This window comes from Amia ocellicauda, chromosome 1 (genome assembly GCF_036373705.1).
Source record: "Amia ocellicauda isolate fAmiCal2 chromosome 1, fAmiCal2.hap1, whole genome shotgun sequence".
Taxonomy (NCBI): domain Eukaryota; kingdom Metazoa; phylum Chordata; class Actinopteri; order Amiiformes; family Amiidae; genus Amia; species Amia ocellicauda.
In genome coordinates this window covers 40,413,728-40,437,096 of record NC_089850.1, presented here as the reverse complement: position 1 = coordinate 40,437,096, position 23,369 = coordinate 40,413,728, and the positions used below count along the sequence as shown (strand labels likewise).

General features: G+C 39.4%; 1 protein-coding gene across 5 annotated transcripts; it reads left to right on the top strand.

The window, feature by feature from the left end:
* The first annotated feature begins 529 nt into the window (after nt 1-529).
* dnajc5ga (DnaJ (Hsp40) homolog, subfamily C, member 5 gamma a) lies at nt 530-22,758 on the top strand. Of its 5 annotated transcripts, none has more exons than XM_066704797.1 (7): nt 531-721; nt 10,227-10,348; nt 10,598-10,811; nt 12,858-13,014; nt 14,918-14,971; nt 17,307-17,349; nt 19,900-22,758. In XM_066704797.1, the coding sequence occupies exons 2-6, from the start codon at nt 10,236-10,238 to the stop codon at nt 17,315-17,317; spliced, it is 549 nt and encodes a 182-aa protein (XP_066560894.1). In that variant the 5' UTR covers nt 531-721; nt 10,227-10,235; the 3' UTR covers nt 17,318-17,349; nt 19,900-22,758. The 5 variants fall into 5 exon arrangements, with proteins under 5 accessions (XP_066560860.1, XP_066560894.1, XP_066560885.1 ...); XM_066704788.1 differs by having other exon boundaries at nt 14,918-15,000; XM_066704763.1 differs by lacking the exon at nt 17,307-17,349 and having other exon boundaries at nt 530-721.
* The last annotated feature ends 611 nt before the right edge of the window (nt 22,759-23,369 follow it).

The window sequence follows — 23,369 nt, the reverse complement described above, 5'->3', positions numbered from 1 at the left end:
AAAGGCAATACATTGTAATGCTGGGAATATGGTAATCATTTTCACTGTACACTGCAAAAATGTGAAAAGCCCAGAGTGGGCTAAACATTCCTTTGTTCTAATACTTCCCATTGAAATGCATTTAGCAGTAGTTTGTAAATCGTCATATAATGTCTGCATGAATAACCAAATAAAATATGAAAATAACTTCATTTAAACGCGTCCACAAAAATCTGCATATGTATTTTATTTTTTATAATAATCGTGTATACCCAGTCGTGTAGACCCAGTCTGATTTGAGAATGACTTTAAAACAAAATACGGGTTATTAATCAGTCTTTTCTGGGTGATATCACTTACAAAAAAATAAGCAACATGCTGTGTCCGATGTAATAATTCCTCAGAATTATTACATGCATGTACAACCCACTCCTTTCGCTTTGCGTCACTGAGGCCATACTGGCGTGCCGAATCTCGCCATTCTCACAGCACTGCGCTGCACTCTAATGCGCATGCCCGCAGCGTGTGTCGCGCCGGAAGCGGCCTGTCTATGCTCTTCCGCTTCCTGGAGTCGGGCCCGGGCTTGCTCTTGTGGACTCGGCAGTGGCGGCAGGGCTGCGGCTTTCGCGATTGACACCTGACACAATAAACAAGGCGTTCACGCAGGACCTGGCAATCGTGGTTATCGAAGTGGAGCCTCTATGATCCTGCAACAGTGTCAATCGCCTCACATTTGCACTAGGTAAGTGCTGGCTGATGTGAAGAGGCGAGGAGTTCAACGCAGAAGCGGTGTTTTAGACTGTAACGAGGCTGTACCGGTCGCTGTGAATCGGTCAAAGACAGCGTGGAGGCCACGGCGAGAACTCAGACTCGTGTGGGAGACTCGCCTTCAGTCTGAGGGGACCGCACTGTGGAGTTACGCGGCATGTGGGGACTTAACAGCGGCCTTCCGTGCTGCTGGGTCTTTGAGTGTTGATAGCGGCTTGTTGTAGCAACTCTGCCGGTGTTTTCAGTACATAAAGACTTCATTAATTAGGGGATCTCTTTGATCTGTTTTACTAGTTGTGAAATACTTATAGTTACCCGGTAACAACATATAATATTTATTCAATAGACTTGTTGATATAAGGTGGTTTAGTCGGTAAAGGCATCGTCGGCAATTTAGGCGTAGTTTATTTTCTGCTGCTGTGGAATGATAACACTGAGCAAGCCTTGATGGCTTTGTACATCAAATAACACATTACTAAATGTTGCCTTTTTGTTGAAAACTGATTTAATAGTTTTATGTTCACCTCAGGAAAACTCAATACGTAACTTTTTCTCAATGATGTCCTAAACATGTATTGCTCCTATTCAAAAATAAAATGGGCAAAGTTTCTGTGACGCGGATCGCAAAGTTTAAGAGATTATGTAACTACAAGGACACGATACGTAAGGGTGTCTGAAAGTCCACATGGATATTTAAATCAATTACTACGATGATTTGACAACTTTCAGAAACTCTGGAACAATGTATTTTATTTTTCTCTCGTTTCAACACTATTAACTGTTAAGCTGGATTCTGAAGGAAGTCTTTACAGAACAGAAAACACGTTAGTAGAATTTGCCTTTGTAATTTAATTAGGCATTTCCCCTCTCAACTATGTACTTACACTGTTTCACAATACTGAAGTGCACAGAAGGTACAACTAAGGGAGTAAACCAAGGCTTGTAGAAACTGGTTTCAGCATTACCTATAGACTTGCACAAGATGTGCGAATCAACAAATTCTTACCAAATTCATGTGGTAGACTGACTGTAAGGACACTTTCCCTTGAAGGAAGAGTACAACATGAGCAGGAATGGGAATCCTCATCGTGCTCACAACACTGGCACTGTGCTCAATTTATTTCACCATTAAACCACAATCACCTAGCATGTGATGTCCAAAGAGGAAACCGGTTCATTAGCATGCGGGTTGATACTGATAGAAGCAATTCATAATACATTTTTTTTGTGTGTGGAACTGATGCACCTTCAAATTCAGATTCAACAAAACCATGCTTTACAGCTGGTATGCATTTGTGATTGCACTGCTAAAGTGGAATCTTTCTTCTACCCCTTTATCTGTAAAATAAAACGAAAGGTGGGCAAAGTTTGAGGCTCTGTTTTTCGGCTGTTTTGCACTGATTGTCAGATCAGATGCTGTTTGCGGCTAGTGACATAAACAAGTCATTATTGAGACTGCTGTGTATCAGTCAGGCAACTGTGGGTCTTGCTCTCCCATACACAGCACTTTTCCTGAGCCAGCACAAACACTTGCTGACCTCTTTTGCCAAGTCATCAGAATCGTTCCTTCTCTCAGTTTGTGTCTAGTACTTGGTAAATGTTAGTGCATTCCTTTTGAAATTAAGCTATTTGTCTGTTTTTTTGTTTGACCCCCTTTTCTTGTGGTGGGGTGGTGTGGTTTGCATGTCGAATTATGACGCATTATAATATTACCCACCATCTGTAGAAAGTGTTGGACTATTATATTCTCTATATATATACTACTGTATGACTCAGTCTCATTAAGAAACTAACATAGTGTTAAAGCTCTATCTCTCATTGAGGGCTGATTGAAGCAATCCTATAAAAATGTAGAAATACACACTTTAATTAAATGTAGGCAAGGTGCTACGGAGTGCTTCCATAAAAAAATATAGGGGAAGTCACCCAATTAATCCCACCAAAATCTAAGTTTTACATGTTTTGCTATAGATATGTGAATTTCTTCCCAATAAAGTGGGTATTAAATGAAGGATTAATCTCATCTAAACACTTGTAGTATATGTTGTCATACATTTACTAAATTAACTTATGTAATTGCAAAAGTGTAAAATCTGAAGTGGGCTTATAAGGTACATATGTACCCTTTAAGCCCACATGTGTCCCAAATAAGTCCATGAGAGTTTTAACAGTACATTCTTCAAATTGTATTGATTATGCACTTAATATTTTATAGATTATTAAATTCAGACCTCAAATAACCAACCTAACCAATTAAAATTTCCATCACATGGAATTGTTGCACTTGTAGAGGCAGTTTGCTCTGCTGGTGTGCTGGCTGTTGGGGTTGGGCCGGGGCTGTTGGAGCTGTGGAAGCCTGCACAGGTGCTTCAGAAAAAGGAGCCTGATTTGTGGACACTTGTCTGTCCATCCGGCTCTGGCTCACATGGAATATTCCAGTGCTCTCAAAGCCACCGATGATGTTCTCTGGCTTGAGAGCCATGGAAAGCACATCTAGTTTTACAGGGAATTCCTCCTTTCAAATTATGTCCCTGCTAACACGGGAATGGCAGCACAGTTCTTTTCTCCATTACCTTTTGACAAGGCATGAACCGATCGATCGGCCACCAATCATTATCTGGCTGAAATGGCAAAACATTACTGTATCGGCTATTGGCCAGTTGCTTTAAAATGGTTGATATTTCTGACTGATATTTGTCTGATGGTGCTGCTTTTATTGCATCTAACTAAGCAGCTGATTTGTTCAACATTTGTACCTTTAAGAAAATATGAATGACGCGCATGAAATGCAATGCAGTTCCCCCCCAACCTGCTCTCATCCTATAGGTCAATAAATACTAGGAAAATATTAGTATTAGTATTGGTATGGCCGATTCGGCCCAGAATTTTCATATTGGTGCATCCCTACTTTTGACTTCACCAAACACTGTCTTGTCCAGTGGCTGGAGGATGTGGGTGAGGTGAGAAGGGAGCCGGAGAAACACAACCCCATTTTCTCTGATTTTGGTTGCAAGTGCCAGGGAAATATCTGAGGCATGACTGTCAAAATTTTAAACTCTTGGCAGTCCCATGTCAGAGATCTTTGGCAAAAACAGCTTTTCAAAATACTGTACTGTAAATGTATTCTTCTCTGTCCATCCGTGATCCACATACAATTCTCCGCAAGCTTCCATCATGTTATTGCAGTCCCTATAATTTTCTCTGCCTACACATTTTGTCCCCATAATGAAAATAATGTTAGTAGTTAATTTCATTAATGAAAAGGATATATTATGAGTAATATTAATTCAAGGCTTTTATAATATGAGGTACAATGGGTTCTGTGCTTAATGGGCTTATTACGAACAACAGTGGTCCATGGGAAATTAGTTAATGTAAACATTTAATATCTTTATAATAAATAAAATGTTTATTATTGTTGGTAGAACAAATTAAATAATTCTGCTTTCAAGCCATGTGCTAATAGGCTTTTCAAGGGCGCTGTTCCTTGAAAGCCCATATGACAAAAACCATTACATTTGTAGATTATAATAATTGATAGAACATTAAATATTGTTTTATCTGAAGAAACATCTACATTTTTTTATTTACTATGGTCATCAACAGTTTCTCAATTTTTGTTGTTCTGCTGCATCTATCTGTGTGACCATCATTCTGACAGTGTCCCGCGCTCGCTCCTGAAACTCATGAACTCTATATTTTCTTTTTTCTATTTCAAAATAAAAGAGCAATTGTGGGCTTATATGGTACGTGGGCTTAATTGGGTCACTTCCCCTAATGGAAATGCTGCATTAAAAGTGTATTCTGTAACTGCTGTGGTAACGCAGTACTTGCCATGGTTCAAAGCAACCCATTGTCTATAACAGGATGTTTTCCCCTAGCCTTTATAGTTTTTTGTTTTTTTGTTTTCCTTTTTATGGTTTACCCCTCCCCCAGTCATGTTGTATGCAGTTTTGTGTATTCCTTTCCGTCTGTTGAAATTCATGTTTTCTTTAATCTGGGAATTAACAATGCAGTCCTTTACCCTCCATATCTGGTATACTTGTGAGAGCCCCCCCTGAAGCTCAAAGGATTCCTTTTGTAATCACAAGAGCAGAGCAATTGACCCAAGGATAAGTACAATGTACCCACCATGCAAGGTATAACCATAACTGCACTAACACCTCCGTCTCTGTGAATTTGACATCACTGATCAAATTGGTATTTTCTTAAATAAAACAAGGAAAAAAATAAATCTGAGTCTTACTATGACTACCACTTCCGGTATACAAATATTTTTTGTGTGGCAATTCTGCACCTCAATATCTAATTTATGTAGCAAAAAGTATTTATTATAGTAATGTCTAAATACAGGTTGAACTATTAATTAGCTTTACACCAAAATTATATTCTTAATTAATTTTCTGAAATCAACCCTGTCTAGACATAGTTTGTAATGTTTCTAATGGGTTTAAAATGTTGTGTTGAGTAGAAGTGTCAGACTGCATTCATGTCTTTTGCAAGAGTGGTGGAATTATTTAAGTTTAATTAACTAAATCATTCTTTTATAAGAACAAAAAGTTTACAAACGAGTGGAGGCCATTTGACCCATCCTGCTCGTTTGGTGTCCATTAATAGTTCAGTGATCCGAGGATTTTTTTAATGTTTCCAAATTGTCGGCTTCAACCACATTGCTGGGGAGTTTGTTCCAGATTGTGACGACTCTCTGTATGAAGAAGTGTCTCCTTGTTTTCATGAAGCCCAATCTCCATTTGTGTCCCCTGTTCCATGTGTCCCTGCTGATCTGGAAAAGCTCCTCTCGTTTGATGTGATCGAAGCCTTTCATGATTTTGAAGACTTGAATCAAGTCCCCACATAGTCTCCACCTGTTCCAGGTTGACAAGGTTCAGTTCCCTCAGTCTCTCAGTAGGACATTCCCTTCAGACCTGGAATAAGTCTGGTTGCTCTCCTCTGAACTGCCTCTAGAGCAGCGATATCTTTCTTGAAGTATGGAGCCCAGAACTGTACACAGTATTCCAGATGAGGTCTAACTAACGCATTATACAGTCTTAACATCAGTTCCCATGTTTTAAATTCTACACTTTTGACAATATACCCTAGCATTTTGTTCGCATTTTTTATTGCTTCCCCACTTTGTTTGGATGGGGAAAGTGAGGAGTCCACATAGACTCCTAGGTCTGTGTTATAGATATCTTGGCACCATCTTTCAAGCACCAAAAAGCCCAGGCCATATGGACAGTTTAAAATGTATATCTGCATGGCCTTGGTATTTCAATCCATTTGGAGGTCATTTAGATTTATTTATTTTTCCGACAGATGTGGAAATTGAAAAAAATATATAATATACTACCTTAATGTACAGAATATTTACTTCTACATTTTGGGTTTCTGATGTATAGCCTAGTTAGCTTGGGCAGAGCATATGTTTGTGTGCATTGCAGTCCTCTTTTATTTGATAGAACAATGCATGTGCTTTTACTTCTCGTGATACACATGGATATATATATATATATATATATATATATATATATACACTCACCTAAAGGATTATTAGGAACACCTGTTCAATTTCTCATTAATGCAATTATCTAACCAACCAATCACATGGCAGTTGCTTCAATGCATTTAGGGGTGTGGTCCTGGTCAAGACAATCTCCTGAACTCCAAACTGAATGTCCGAATGGGAAAGAAAGGTGATTTAAGCAATTTTGAGCGTGGCATGGTTGTTGGTGCCAGACGGCCCGGTCTGAGTATTTCACAATCTGCTCAGTTACTGGGATTTTCACGCACAACCATTTCTAGGGTTTACAAAGAATGGTGTGGAAAGGGAAAAACATCCAGTATGCGGCAGTCCTGTGGGCGAAAATGCCTTGTTGATGCTAGAGGTCAGAGGAGAATGGGCCGACTGATTCAAGCTGATAGAAGAGCAACTTTGACTGAAATAACCACTCGTTACAACCGAGGTATGCAGCAAAGCATTTGTGAAGCCACAACACGTACAACCTTGAGGCGGATGGGCTACAACAACAGAAGACCCCACCGGGTACCACTCATCTCCACTACAAATAGGAAAAAGAGGCTACAATTTGCACAAGCTCACCAAAATTGGACAGTTGAAGACTGGAAAAATGTTGCCTGGTCTGATGAGTCTCGATTTCTGTTGTGACATTCAGATGGTAGAGTCAGAATTTGGCGTAAACAGAATGAGAACATGGATCCATCATGGCTTGTTACCACTGTGCAGGCTGGTGGTGGTGGTGTAATGGTGTGGGGGATGTTTTCTTGGCACACTTTAGGCCCCTTAGTGCCAATTGGGCATGGTTTAAATGCCACGGCCTACCTGAGCATTGTTTCTGACCATGTCCATCCCTTTATGACCACCATGTACCCATCCTCTGATGGCTACTTCCAGCAGGATAATGCACCATGTCACAAAGGTCGAATCATTTCAAATTGGTTTCTTGAACATGACAATGAGTTAACTGTACTAAACTGGCCCCCACAGTCACCAGATCTCAACCCAATAGAGCATCTTTGGGATGTGGTGGAACGGGAGCTTCGTGCCCTGGATGTGCATCCCACAAATCTCCATCAACTGCAAGATGCTATCCTATCAATATGGGCCAACATTTCTAAAGAATGCTTTCAGCACCTTGTTGAATCAATGCCACGTAGAATTAAGGCAGTTCTGAAGGCGAAAGGGGGTCAAACACAGTATTAGTATGGTGTTCCTAATAATCCTTTAGGTGAGTGTGTGTATATATATATATATATATATATATATATATATATATATATATATATGAGTTAGACTTTCCTTTTTCCTTGCAACCTATTCTTTCTTATCCATTTACAGTAATATTTAACATAAGTGATTGAAACTAGTGTCTTCTGAGCTTTTTAACTTGAAGTCTGCAGTGCTGATGGGTACAGATGAGGCTTTATACTGATGTGAAACTGATTGAGTACCAGAGTAGGAGTCCAGACTGATCTTGTGGGTAGATGTTTACTGCATGCTCATTATAGCAGTCTGGAATAAGATTAAAGCTCAATTTCACTTAAAAACTGTGCAATTCCAGGGTATTGACTGTTCTATACTTTTGCAAAATACTTCTATAAATGGAAATGGTCATAGAAAAAACTAAATTCTAAAATGTCAACGTTACATGCTTTGGTATGGTATATTCCTAAATATATCCATACATGCATTATATTTAAATACACATTTAGTTATTTCATATTTTTTAAGCTGTTTTTGAGAACTCCATACTGTGTATCTGTACGGTTCATATGCACCATTGCTCTTTTTCTTGTGAGTTTTACACTTCCTCATTTTCAGGCTTAAGTCATTGTTTTTTTTGTTTGTTTGTTTGTTTTTTAAAGTGGTTACTCTCACAGTTGTATCTTTGAAAATCTCTTTACATGCTTGTGTTTTCATCAGGTGAAGCTGTTCTGGAGCAGATGGTGTATCAGACTGTCCCTTTTCCTTCTATTTAAAATTGAATCCGATTTACAGTGGATATCACAGAATGGGCACCTGCCGCATTCTTACACGATCAAAAATGATTCATTGCCCTGGAGGGAACATCCCTTTGGTAGGGTTTGAGAACTAGAAAATACACTACCGGTCAAAAGTTTTAGAACACCCCCATTTTTACAGTTGTTATTGAAATTTAGGCAGTGAATAACCTGAAGTGGTACAAAGGTAAACAGTAAACTGCCAGAGTTTAAAAACAAAATTTTAGATTACCAAAAACTGAAAAATATTATACATTTTAGAGTTACTGTATACTGTGTTACTACACCCTCTTAAGCATTTTTTTGGCAGTGTTACGCACAGCTCCTGTGCATAAAAGTTTACACTGTATTCCTCAAATGTGCACATCATTTGAAAGCTTATTCTCTTGGCTACCAGCATGTTTCATTCTCAAACACATCCGATTTTACAGTTTCGTCTCATTCAGACGGTCACAGATAACTCAGTTTCCATCAGATTGCTTTGCAAATAGGCTGGTTTTGTTCAGAACAACCTAACAATTAATCCAGTTATTTGATGTTCTATGAAACGCATAGAAGTTTAGATCCAATTATGTAAAATCATTGTGTATTAGTACACTGTAAACAGAGTTTTCCATCTTGGCATTTTGAGCTCTCTACGGGTGTGTGTTGCTTCTACCAAAACATGGATGGTCTTGTTTTGATCAGTCAACTGGTTCCAGAATATGTCATAATTGTCAATGTTTTCAGAGATTTTGTGTTCCTACTCAGACCATGTATCCCCCTACCCCCCATTTCAGAATGTGGAGGGGTATAAAAACCTCATATCCTTATGAAGCTGAGTCTCCACTTTCATGGGATACCAAACACTTGGCACACAACACAACAGTACACATGGGATGTGTGCAGAGAAGCACAGAGAAGAAAAGCACATGGATTTGGTGCACTTTTAAGGGTACTAGAGGGGTTTGTCAGCTTAAGGGGCTACATTTTGTTAAACCAAACGATTCCATGATTTCTTTATCTCCAGATGTTTATTTGGAGGTGTTCTAAAACTTTTGACTGGTAGTGTAAGTCTCATTAAAATGACCCACTTTCAGAAAACAATCGGCATATTCTGCTGTACGTTGTAGAAATGGTGAACTAAAGTAAATGCACTGAAAGGAGTTTGTTAGTCAATTAATTTAGAGTGTACGTTATCTGTGGGAAAGGTGACTGCTGCCAAATGGTCTTTAGGGGGTGTGGCTAGTATGCTTGGTAGGGGGAACGCTGGTCTGCTTTTGGTTAAATAATTAGCAGGCTAACACTCAAATACAGGTACCTTGGAGAATCATACTGAAAGTCAAAGAAAATATATTAAATCAGCCACAAGTGGAATGACAAGACCGCATAGAACATGGAAACTACTTAGAAACAGTGATTGCCCTGATATGTCAACAAACAATTAAAAAAACAATCAGAATGCCATTGATTGTTTTGCATATTAAAATTTTACCGCATCTCAATTTTGACCAGCTGAATTTTGGGAAATTTTGTGATGCCATCTGCTGATCAGAACTTGCTGTAATGCTTATACACAAATGTTTATTTTGAATGCTAAGTAATGCAGATTGCTTCCAACTAAATTCTAAATGACTAAAACAGAATACTTTACTAAACTTAAATTGTATGAAGTGATTCCTTTTTCACTTGCATTAGGTTGTTACACCCTTTGCATCTTTGTCATGACTTATTATACAAGAGTGCAGTTGATCCTTTAACAAATAACTCAAGTGTACAGTTCATGGGTGCACTCCACAAATTAAACACCCTCAACATTGTCTCCAGCTTTTTTTTTTTTTTTTTGTATATACTTTAGTTGACATAGTACTCCGAGTTGTAATTAAACATGGAGAGGGTTTTCTGTATAGACTTCACAGTTTGGTGGGGTTTTATCTGGAATACACTTACCAAGTTCCCTTCTGTTCTTCTTCTATTTGCAGAATTAAATCATGGCAGAACAAAACAGACATCAACGAAAGATGTCCACGGCGGGAGAGAGTTTGTACAGGACACTAGGACTGGAGAAAGGGGCATCGGCGGAAGACATTAAGAAATCTTATAGGTAATGAACATTGTCCCATTATCTACTTTTGCAGGCGTGGGATCCTAGTACAACTGAAAGTATTCATTTCAAAATGGCCGAGGCCTTCAGACAAGCTTCCTATGATGGATGTGTGCCGTTTTAACTTCTACCAAACTGTATCTTTGACAGTTGTGTAAAACCCCCAAAATAATTTACATATGTATTACATGTCTACTGATGTTACTTATTGCCATGTCATTAATGTGCCTCCGGACTATCATTTCATAGGAAACTGGCACTGAAGTATCATCCTGACAAGAATCCTGATAACCCAGAAGCAGCGGATAAGTTTAAGGAAATCAACAATGCCAACTCGATTCTCAATGACGAGAACAAGAGGAAGATCTATGACGAGTATGGTTCTATGGGACTGTATGTGTCTGAGCAGTTTGGAGAGGAGAGTGTTAAATATTACTTCTTGATGTCCAAGTGGTGGTTTAAGGTAGGCATGAATCAGTGTGTGTCATGAAATGGTCCAAGTAACTTATTGCCTTACTTATGCCTCATAAAAAAATAATTAAATGAGGATAAGTCTCTATACTTCAAACTGATTACGTGTGGAGTTTCCCACGTCTGATAAATTGAGAGCCTTTATTGAGAGCTTGTATAGCATCAGGGACATTGATCTTCAAATGGGGAAACATGACCAATCCACGTTAGCCCTGAAGGCTTTTGCTCACTTTTCTCTCAGCCATGATACCTGTCTCTCCCGGCTCTACTTGCACTTTTTGTTCGAACGTCGTTGGCCATCTTCCAGCGCTCGTGAAGAAGATTAAGTGCTAGTCAATGAACGTGATGGAAACTCGGATGCCCTCCCGAGCTAAGCTCTTTAGAGAAGGTTAACCTAAGCTGGTCTGTGCACAGTGATGTAGGTTTCAGCTAAAAGTGAGCCGAGGCATGCAAATACGCAGAGCCGGCTTCAGAGATGACGGGACTTACACATTACATTATTCGTCATTTAGCAGATGCTCTTATCCAGGGCGACTTACATTTGTACCCATTTATACAGCTGGGCATTTTACTGGAGGGTACAACAGCACTGCCCCACCCAGGATTTGAACCTGCAGTTGCGAGTCCAGAGCCCTAACCACTACTGCACTCCCTACTCTGCCTGTGAAAAGCACCAGGACAGTTTTTGCCTTTTTTTTGGGGGGGGGATGTACTATTATTTCTTTAATTTTCTAACTTTAGAACACCCTTTTAACATCAATGCACTCGGTAGCATCCCAAGTATTATTGAGGGGGTACACACAGCCTGTTATCTCTTTCAACAATTTCTGTTAGGTGTAGTGGTTATCTGTGGTTGTCTATTATTTTTCAGAACCTGTCCTATAATACAGATCAAAAAATCCTCCTTGGGCTGTTTCTGTTTTTCATGTTCAACATTGTCATTTATTTACTTTAGGCTTTTTGCCTGGGACAGTTTTTCCTGTAATTAATCTGTCCTTTCAGATTAAATTGGAGCTTGTACATCGCCCTCTTGTGGTGATAGTTGGATATACAATGTGATAACCATTGCTTTCATACTTCTCTTAATACAGTGCAAATACTTATGAATATATTTGATATTTTCAATCTAGAAAAGCATTTATTCCTTATAAAGAGACATTTTACAAGAATATTCATATCCAGTTTTATTGTGGAGACGGAACAATGTGACTTTTTTATTTCATATCACTTTATAACATGATTCTCCAAGGGCTGGATTTCATAGTTACTGGTGGAATGCCAGCCTCTTGAAGTGGTGTTGCTGTGGGCAAACATTTACAGGGATGCATAAAAGTATAATTGTTATACAATTACAAGTATCTGCAGCTTTTGAATGGGCTGGAACTGCTCAACAATCCCGGACTAGAATTCAGAGCCCCCCACCCCAATCTTTTCATATATGACACACAGATGCTGTTTATACACATCTGCTATTACACATTTTCTTTCTTGTGCTCCGTTGTTGGAAACAAAGTACAGCTCTCTTAGGTGAAGTGGTAATTTAGTCTGAAAATTGTGATCTGCAAAAGTCACCTTTAATCATAAAGATGAAAAGACAATAGGGTGAATGAAGTAGAGGACACAGTTAGAAATGGTTGTCCTTCTCTGAAATGTCAAGAGGCCTGCTTTGATCTCCAAAGCAATTGGAAAATAATGCAGGGAAAGGACAGCAGGACTGGCCCCATCCACTTTTAGAGCTACCGGTAAAGCACAAGGGAGAGCTGGCTTGCATTAATAGATACGGGACTAAGACACGCCTCTTTCATGATTCGCTTTAAACCAAAACCCTGAGTGATGAGAGCTGTTCCATGGCCAGTTTAAGGTGCTTCTAGTCAAAGTCCTGAAGATGAATCCATGATAGGATGCTGTCGGGTCTCCCCTGTGGAACACTCTGATCTCTGTACTGAGATACAGCAATGAGTGGATGGTGTGAGGCTTGAGTATCCTGTGGTTCACCCCAATGAGTGCTGACTGTTCTTGTCTTGTGGTCATGATTCAGGCCCTGGCGGTTTGTTGTGGCATCTTCACCTGCTGCTGTTGCTGCTGCTGTTGCTGTTTCTGCTGTGGGAAGTGCAAGCCTGCCGAGGAGGATGAGAACTATCAGTATGTGGACCCTGAGGATCTCGAGGCCCAGATCAGAGCTGAGCAAGAAGCAGGTGAGTCTGTGGTGCTAATGTATGTTTGTATATAAATAACTTGTATTTTGTAAGCAGAGTTGTTTTGTTTTTAATTTAATCTATTTTTGTAGTCCGGATAGTAGGTTTCAATTTCTTCAAATAGGTGCTGAAACGGAAAATTTAGGCCTAAAATCAGGCGGTGCTGTTGTGGGAAAGTTACATCACAATGTGGTACTGATGGAGTCTGCCGCATTGTGGTAACCGTTTTCCACATCATTATAGTTCATGACACTAAAGCTCTTTATTAGTTAATTGATGTCACAAAGCATTTGCTAACCATCAGTGATTTTCTCACACAACTCATGTAAAATGACATGCACAGTCAATTGAATTACATCCATTGGTTACCCACATCATTTTAAGCCATAGCAACAAACCCAGCCCCACCCAAAAATTGAAGCTAGACCAATACAAAACATTGGGAAACATTTATTGATCTCATTCTGTGTTTCAGAGCAGAAGCTTAATAAAATCGCTATTTGACTGCAAACCATAAATACATATGCATCGCATTTAAACAGCGTTTTATTCAACATGATCCTGTTTCCATCCCATCAGTTGTACAAGGCGTTTATTTTGTAATTCAGTACCAGAGGCAGATATTATCGACAAGTTCTATGTAATAAACTCTTAAAAGGTATTTTCCACAATTGTCTTGACATGAATTGCAGTGTTATGCATTTTAACATTGAATCCATTGTAAACCTCTACATTAACCAGATTGATCTCCTCACAAAGGCAGACGCAGTGTTTTCCTGTCTTGTCAGAACAGGGTGGTATTGTATTACTGAAGTAAAGCAAACCACACAACCTCAGGGCTCGGGCTCTTAAAGGCCTGTAGCAGGAAGTCATTCCATTAATATTTGATTTAGTATGTCACTCATCACACCAGAAGTCACAAAGCCTGCCATTCTGCATGCCACATATTATTGTCCATACTAATGTCTGTTTTGAAGTCAAACAAACAAGGGGGGGAGGGACATCTAACCTTGCATTTAAGTACAGCACGTGACTGTCATGCCAGTTGAATTATCCAAAGAGTGAATTAATAGAAGTTAAAATTAAATTTGCTGAAGAAATCTTAGCATGGGGTACCACCAACCCAAAAACAGCAGGGAGGCTATTTCCTGCCCTCTGGAAGACAGTCAGATGAAGTAAGGGGTGTTAGTTCTGCTAACCCATCGCTTAGTCACTCTTCCAAAACTATCTTGTTCCAGATAGCAGCGTTCCTGGCTTGGCGATATAAATAGATAGGTGAAAGGGGGGTGAGTCAGTGTTTGACTCATTCAGGTTGTTTGCACAACAGCAGGGAAGAACATTGGTCTGTGTTTAAGAAAAGTAGCAGCTATTAAAAAGAAAATGCTCTTAATGGCCCAAGTGGACCTTGTGCACCTCTGATTCTTTAACCAAAATCTCAGTAAGGCCCTGGGCAATGTAGACTGCATCTCTTTAACTATCCCAGAAAAAAAAGCAATTTTTCCCCCCTGATTGCTGCTCAGCTACCAGGGCAGGAGCTGTATCTGTGGGGGGCATTGGGTATAGGAAAGGCCAGAGGCAGACAACCCACAGTCCCGCTGTGTCACTGCCTCATTACCTATCAGATCTGAATCAGTTTAAAGTTTCCCTTTCTAATCTTGTTAGCCAGTTTATATGCTCTGGAGGTGGGACATGAAGAAATAGATATCTGGATATGGCTTCAAGATGTGTTCTCAGCAATGCTCAAACCAAAATTGAACCACAGACAAGAACAGAATCCTGTCCCTTTTCGAACGGATGTGCAAGAAGTAGGCTAATGTATGAAGGTAGGCAGGTAATTTAGGGCTTTCAGTGAGAGATCGACTCTTGCTCTGCGTTCAAACTGCCATTTTGTCTCATCCACCAGGTGACACTATTATTATCGCGCAGCCTATTCCTAGCTCAGCCCCGGAAAACTCAGGTGAAACTCTTCCGCAGTCTAAATGACTCGTAAGCATCCTTCCATGTATTTCCAGCAGCCTGTGCCTGGCATCGCTTCTGCCATCTAACACACCTGCCCCTTGCATGACTGAGCAGGCGCTTGACTAATTTATTTCACCCATTTTGCTGTCAGACATGAGCTTTATGTTGGTTGGTTTGTTTATTTTGTCGTTATTAACTTATTTTTGCTTTACCTAAACATAAACTAAACCTACATCTTTTTTACATTAATGCAAGGTGCTGCCTAATGGCTCCTTCATCAACTTCAAAGTGTGTTCTTTATTCGGTGGCCAGTCCACTAACCTCTGCATGCAGCAATGTATTGAATGTGCCATTTTGTTACATTTTTGTCTGAAAATTATGGTGTCATGAATAAGTGCACCATTTGAATAAATATGAGGTACAATTGGTGATAGTCTATTTCTGTTAATATACAGTACTTTGCAAGTTTTAGGCAGTTGTGAAAGAATGCTGTAAAGTAAGAATGCTTTCAAAAATAGATGTTAATAGATTATATTTATTAATTAACTAAATATAAAGTGAGTGAACAGAAGAAAAATCTACATCAAATCCATATTTAGTGTGATCACCCTTTGCCTTAACAGCATCAGTTCTTCTAGGTACACTTGCACAAAGTCGGGGATTTTGTAGACGTATAGTCAGGTGTCTGATTAAACAATTATACCAAACAGGTGCTAATGATCATCAATTCAATATGTAGGTTGAAACACAATCATTAACTGAAACAGAAACAGCTGTGTAGGAGGAATAAAACTGGGTGAGGAACAGCCAAACTCAGCTAACAAGGTGAGGCTGCTGAAGAAAGTTTACTGTCAAACGTCATACACCGTGGCAAGACTGAGCACAGCAACAAGACACAAGGTAGTTATACTGCATCAGCAAGGTCTCTCCCAGGCAGAAATTTCAAGGCAGACAGGGGTTTCCAGATCTGCTGTCCAAACTCTTTTGATGAAGCACAAGGAAGGGGGCAATGTTGAGGACCGTAGACGCAGTGGTTGTCCAAGGAAAGTTACTGCAGCAGATGAAAGACCCATCATGCTTACTTCCCTTCGCAATCGGAAGATGTCCAGCAGTGCCATCGGCTCAGAATTGGCAGAAAACAGTGGGACCCTGGTACACCCATCTACTGTCCGGAGAAGTCTGGTCAGAAGTGGCCTTCATTGGAAGACTTGCAGCCAAAAAGCCATACTTCTGACGTGGCAACAAGGCCAAGCAACTCGACTATGTATGAAAATACAGGAACTGGGGTGCAGAAAAATGGCAGCAGGCGCTCTGGACTGATGAGTCAAAATTTGAAATATTTAGCTGTAGCAGAAGGCAGTTTGTTCACTGAAGGGCTGGAGAGCGGTACACGAATGAGTGTCTGCAGGCAACAGTGAAGCATGGTGGAGGTTCCTTGCAAGTTTGGGGCTGCATTTCTGCATGTGGAGTTGGGGATTTGGTCAGAATGAATGGTCTCCTCAATGCTGAGAAGTACAGGAAGATACTTATCCATCATGCAATACCATCAGGGAGGCATCTGATTGGCCCCAAATTTATTCTGCAGCATGACAACGACCCCAAACATACAGTGACAGTCATTAAGAACTATGTTCAGTGTAAAGAAGAACAAGGAGTCCTGGAAGTGATGGTATGGCCCCCCCCAGAGCCCTGATCTCAACATCATCGAGTCTGTCTGGGATTACATGAACAGAGAGAAGCAACTGAGGCTGCCTAAATCCACAGAAGAACTGTGGTTAATTCTCCAATATGTTTGAGCCAACCTACCTGCCGAGTTCCTTCAAAAACTGTGTGTAAGTGTACGTAGAAGAATTGATGCTGTTTTGAAGGCAAAGGGTGGTCACAACCAAATATGGATTTGATTTAGATTTTTCTTCTGTTCACTCACTTTGCCTTTAGTTAATTGATAAATATAATCTATTAACATGCCTATTTTTGAAAGCATTCTTACTTTACAGCATTTCTTCACACCTCCCTAAAATGTTTGCACAGTACTGTACATTTGTATGTATTCAAACAGGTTTATGTATCTCTACTCCACTAAAACGTGAATCTGACCTCTTTGGGTTATTTATTGAGGTTGTAATGAAATGGCTCTGCCTAGATTAGACTCTACAAAGACTCCTAGTTATGTGTGTTTTGACATAGATTTCAGGCACATTAGGGAAAAGTACAAGGTATATACGTTTTTTAATGTAATTTTGACTGTTTTGGGTTAGGGGTGGGAGTTCAGAAAAGTGTGATTAAGGACACTTTCGTTTCACTTCTTGCTCCATGTGGCTTTCTGTGGCAAGGACTCAAGTAACATTGTGGATGAGCTGCTTCAGGGGATGGGAGGTAGGTTGTGTTTTTCAGTACTGGTGTGTACTGAAGTAGCGTTTATACTACAGAATAGGGCTGCAGCTATTGATTTAATATAATAATCGGTTATTCCATACATAAAACAATCGATTATTCGAATAATCACAACAAAAACATTGTTTTATCAATGCATTCTTATGGGGTCCTGGTGCCAACATGACATCCTATTCTCGAGTTCACAGAACTCTGTAAATACAGGCCTCTGATTGCCCTGAGGAGGACTAGACATTTTTCATTACACTTAACCACTTCATCTCCAGATGAAAAAATGAAAACCCTTCCCAAGTACCAGATTTAGAAAATAATTATAATTATTTAAATACCTGAAATATATGATGAATGAAATGCAAAGAAAATAACCAAATTGTGTTTTTTCAATACCCATGTATGCTCCTGTGTACTACATCTCCAGGTTCAATAAAGAGATGAGTACAAGGTTTTTTGAACAATGAAAAAGCATTTTTTTGTTGTTGTTTCCAATATTATACTTTATAATAAAGATTAAACTTTTGTAATAAAAACAAACTAAAATTAAAATATTAAACAATACACTGGAACGCATGAAAATAATAACTGAAATGATGTAATAATAAACAGTGAACAGTAATTATCAACTAAAACTCAATCTTTCAAAACCTGTGCCATCAGCGTCTTGTTCTGTGCAATATATTGAAATGTTCAAGACAGTAAGCTTGGAAGACAGCGCTACAGATGTGCTACAGGGCTCTGTGCAGCATTGTGATGGATCTGTCTGCCGCAAACGCTGCTTCATTGCCTTGTATTCAGCACTGTTCTCTGAACGCATCTCGCCACAGCACTGTATAGCTCTTTATAAAAACTACAACTAAACAAGTACAACTAATAATAAAACTAGCAATTATAATAAAACTATTTATATACTTGTAAAAGGTAAATGGATTGCCGCAATAGACGGCACAGATTCGCACAGGTACATGGAGGCTCTAAATAACATGCGATTGCATAAAAACATGGCATGATCGCCGTCCCCGGCTTTTAATTCACATTCATCACTGGCTTTGGGAATGACATGAAACTACATGGTACTGAGGGTTTTCATGTGACTTGCGTGCGTACATCATGGTATTGAAGTGGTTAAATGCTCAGTCCTGTTGTCCTCCATAGCGCCCAGAGTCTACGTTTCAAAAGTCTATATCTAAAATTATACGTAGAATTTGACATGCTTGAAACATGCACATAATCCATGTGTCTTCCATCGTATGTGCAATATCCCACGTCTACAGCATAACTTTAAAATTATTTTACATGTAACCTCAGTTTCCCAGCTTAAATTAATTAATTTGTTCAATGCTGCGACTGTCGGTGGCACAAGCATTGGCGAGAAATCGGTGGATTTTAACTAAGAAATTCTAGTGTGCTTGTATTCAAAAGTCACTTAAGTTATTCTGTACCTTTGGAAAATTGTCTACGTGTGCCACAATTGAAGACAGATGTAGAATTGTGTAGGTATGTCATATTCAATGTCGGAATTTTGGATATAGACTTTTGCATAGGTTAGCATCAGAGAAAACCAGCAAATTTATTACAGCAAATACAACACTTTCGTCAGTTCAATGTCATAATTAATACCACAGTTGCCCTATTACTAGCAACGTTGAAAAAACTTACCATGCCTTTTGTTTCAAGTGCTCAAGCTTGTCGGATGTGCTCTTTTGGAAAGCTGATTCACACAGTCCACAAAGCACCGTACAGTTATCATTCGCTCTCTCTTATAAATTCTCCCACAGTTTCGATGCTTTTGCCGGGGTTTTGTTCCGTGCGGTGGCGGCTGCGACGTGCAGGTTCAGACATTTTTCCAGTGAGGCGCATACAGGTGGATGACAAACCAAGTGATCCAATACTGCCACTTACTGCTGTTGGGAATTAAACTGTTGTTCTCATACAGAGCTAGGAATATGGGCCCAAGGATATTAGGCGAAAGGGCTAAGATCAATTATATTAATAAGAACGTCTTAGAGGCAACATAGCTAAATGACTATCCGACGGCTGAAATAGATTTCGACATATTTTACTAGTCGAATAAGTCGACTTATCGTTGCAGCCCTACTACAGAATAGTGGAAAATCATCCCCTTTTTTGAATCCGATAATGTTGACGCTCTTCTACAAATTGAGTTTGTGACGTTGGCTGTAAATAACAAAAAACATTTGCCTCTAGAGTATCTGAATTCAGATTGGAAAGCATCTTCATTTGTGAAAGGCATTAGATAGTATTTGGTGAACTACCAAAGTGATTGCAGTTGCGGGGAGTTGTGTTCTTGAATGTGAAATTCAGAACAATAGAAACCTTTCATGAGTTGATTTCATGGCAACATACTGCTAATATGACTCAGCACTGGCTTCACAAATCTCAACCAATAGTCTGGCATGAAAGTGTTTTGTTGTTCTTAAGGGTTGATGACAGCTAAAAAGGTGAGACTGTAGTGGGTGGGTGGCGTGTGCTTGTTCAACGCTGATGCTTCTCCCTCTGAACCTGTTTCTGTTCCAGGAAAGAGCATCCCAATTGTGATCCAGCCACATTCCTCTAGCAACACAACCGAGTCTAGCCAGCTCTCAAACGACCAGAAACCCAGCCACACACCGGAGAAGTAACTACGCCAAGGAATCCCAGGCCTACAGAGGACTTCTTCCACAGGTTTACAATCTGGCTCACCGATGCCGATGCCTGTGTGATTAGGAATGTCCGTGTCATGTGAGGAAACGTTTGCCAACATGCTATTTTGAATGAGAAAGGAAAAAACTAAAAAATAAAAGGGATTCTTCTAACGTCTGTGCCACTCTCAAAGCCAAACAGTCTGCTGTTCCTCAGATGTTCATTTCCCTGTGGCACGCAAATTAATTGTTCCCAAAATGAATTGCTCGTCTCTCTAAAAAAAAAAAAAAAAGTTTGAAAATTGTAGTAGTCTATTGGGTCACGGTTTTGTCACAGTGCTACCCCGATGCGTGGCTCGTGGATGCAATCGTGTCTCAAGTGCATGTACTCGATAGAAGCACGTGGACACTGCTAGAAGTCCTCAAGTATACACTTTGCTCCTGTGCCATGTAATAAGACATCTTGCCATACCAGTACTTCTGTGGACTCGCACTGACTAAGGTAATCAAGTTTACAAGCTGATGGTTGTGTTGCTTTCCTGAAAAAAGTTAATGAGCCAGTATGTGTTTTCAGTTAGTGTGTGTTTTTTTTTTAATAGCACTTTATTTCTTTCTTGAAAATGTTTAGAAAGGAGAATTAAATTGAGAAAATGTGAACATAGGTGTTTGATCCGAACCAAATTGAGATTTTTTTTAATACAGCAGAACGTTGGACCACACAGTTGTGGGATCTAAGACATGAGATCTCTATCCTTGCATTTTACAGCACTGTTGATTATATCTGGGTGATGTCAGCACTGCAGCATTTCCTCTTGATTGAATGCGACTGATTCACACGTACAATACCTGGTACCTTCTGTCCGGCCCATAATGGCAGTGGAAAAATGTTTTTTAAATGTACCCTCTCAGATTTCATAGACTCATTATTTTGGGTACCAAATAGGCATTGTGATACTCAATGCAGAAGATTATTTGTAAACTATCAGTCAATGTAACGTAAACTAGGGAAAAGTTGGTTGAGTTGCTGCACAAAGTTAGCACGGCGTCACTGTGGCTTTAGAGCTACCTTGTGTCAGTTGCATAATTGAGAGCCAGACTGACAGCTCTGTCATTGCAATAATGAGTAGCTCGCTCGTATATGTCCATCTGAGGGAGTCAGTTATATTTCTCTCTCTGTGTACACAGTGAACATCTACTCCTACAGTTCTACTGGAGCGGGTCTTGCAGGACATTTCTTTCAGGGTTCTGGATCAGTGAAAAACGATTCGAGCCACTTTCTTTGCATACGTTTGTTGGAAGCAAATAATACAGACAGGAAGTTAGATGCAGACAAATATGCATCACAAAAAACATTTCTATGCCAAATTAAATGTTCTGCTTGCTGCTGCTACTTGCTGTTACAACACCAGACAAAAAGATAATCATAAACCACTATAAATGCTTGTTTAGTTTTTTTTTTTTTTTCTCCTTAAATTAAACCTTTCCTTTACAAAATGAGTGAATGGGAATAGTGTGCTACCTTGAGATATTAATTTGGCTTAAACTGAAAACACTAAACTCTGAGCGAAGCCTTCTATGCCATTGAGCCAATGCATCTGCTTTGTATTTGTCTAGTGTACTTTCTGTAACAACAATGTGCAAAAAATCCCAAATTAAATTTATAGACCAAAAAAAAAAAAAAAAATTGTGAAGTGAAAAAAAACTTTTTGTATTTAGAATTTTTGGTTGTTTTTCATTATATTGGGATAGACTTTCTACTACATTTCCCAAGATTTTCATTGAAATTGTAGTCTTTTAGGTGGCCATCAGCCTTGATCAACAAATCTTTAAGATGTTAACTTTTAACAAGTGTTTCAAATGTGGTCTAGTAGCTTATGACATTCCCAAGATTTTTTTTTTTTTTTTTTGTGTGTGTATGGTATCCTCAAAATGTTCAGTGTTGTATTGTGACCAAGACCAATTGAAAATGTTGTTAAATGTTGTGGGGGTTGGGGGTAGAACTGGATAAGTATGCTAGGTGGCTTATAAGGATATGCTTTTTGACGCAGTGTTTAAGCATGAGTTACATTTAGTAGTAAGATTTAGTACAATATTTGGAAGGAAAAAAAAAAAACAGTTCCTGCTCCGAATTCCAAAGAGAGGGTAACTTGTTTAACAGACTCTACAATCAGCAATTGCTCAAAAGCTTCAGCTAACTAAACCGAGTTTTAATATTTGAGGAAACAGCCACTATTTTGTAAGTACCTGTAAATACTTTAATCAGAAACATCTGCACCATATGAAGCCAATATCTTCAGAGGATTCCAGTGTATCCAAATGTTTTGGGAATGGTGCCCATTTTAATGTGCACTTGTTTTTAGCTTTTGTTGTTTTGTTTACAGAACAGAACGAGTTTGTTTTTAATGGATGTAACATGTTTGTAGGCAGTGTTGGAATGCTGACCTTAGCCAAATAAGATAACGATTGTGATGATGACCTCAGGACAACGACAGCAGTGCTGGATTACCCCCTCAAACGGTTTCGTAGTGGAGTGCATCTGCATACCAACTAGAGGTAGTCCAGTTCTGTCGAGGTTCTATAAGGATGCTGTAAAAGATGTTTCTTTGCTTTGTATTCACAAGTTGCTGTTCTTTCATTTGTTTTTTGTTTTTATTGTTCAGAATATTTCCTAATTCAAACTAACTGCAAACATGTATATTTATAAAATATTAAATCTAAACAAATAAAACAGAGGGGGGAGGGGTTTATAGCATCATCGACGTGTCTGTGTTTTTGAATTTTATGCATTTTAAGAGATTGAGAAATGTATAACTGCTGCACAGAATGTATTATCTGCATCTTGAGGCAACTGTTCTCATCATGTGCCACAGTCCATACCTGTTGTGTATGGTGGGTGAGCAAGCTACAATATTTCAATCAAACTCATTTGAGATCAAAGGATTCATACACACTTTTGAGTAATGTTCAACATGAAAACCCCTGCAATACTGGGACGCAGGAAGACGAGAGTGACGTGAATGAAAACGGGATCAGCTCTTGCATATGGGCTTACTCTGCACTACTGCTAAATGTCCTATAAACGTACCCTAAAGCTCATTATCCGCTCAGTCACTTTTTGCATTATCTCACCACTCATGTCTGCATGAAGCTTGAACGGCTCTGTGAAAGGCAGCTGTCGACTGGGTGAAAGGCGCTCTGATGAAAGGCTTCCTTGGTCAGGCATTGGTCAAGACCTGAAGAACACAATCCCCCTCTACACTGCATCTCACAATGGGCGTTGGAGCCCTGAATGCCAGACAGCAGAAAGGTGGCTTCTGAAGACTAGTTTTTGAAGCTTCACAAAGCTATACTTGCTATATAGAACAG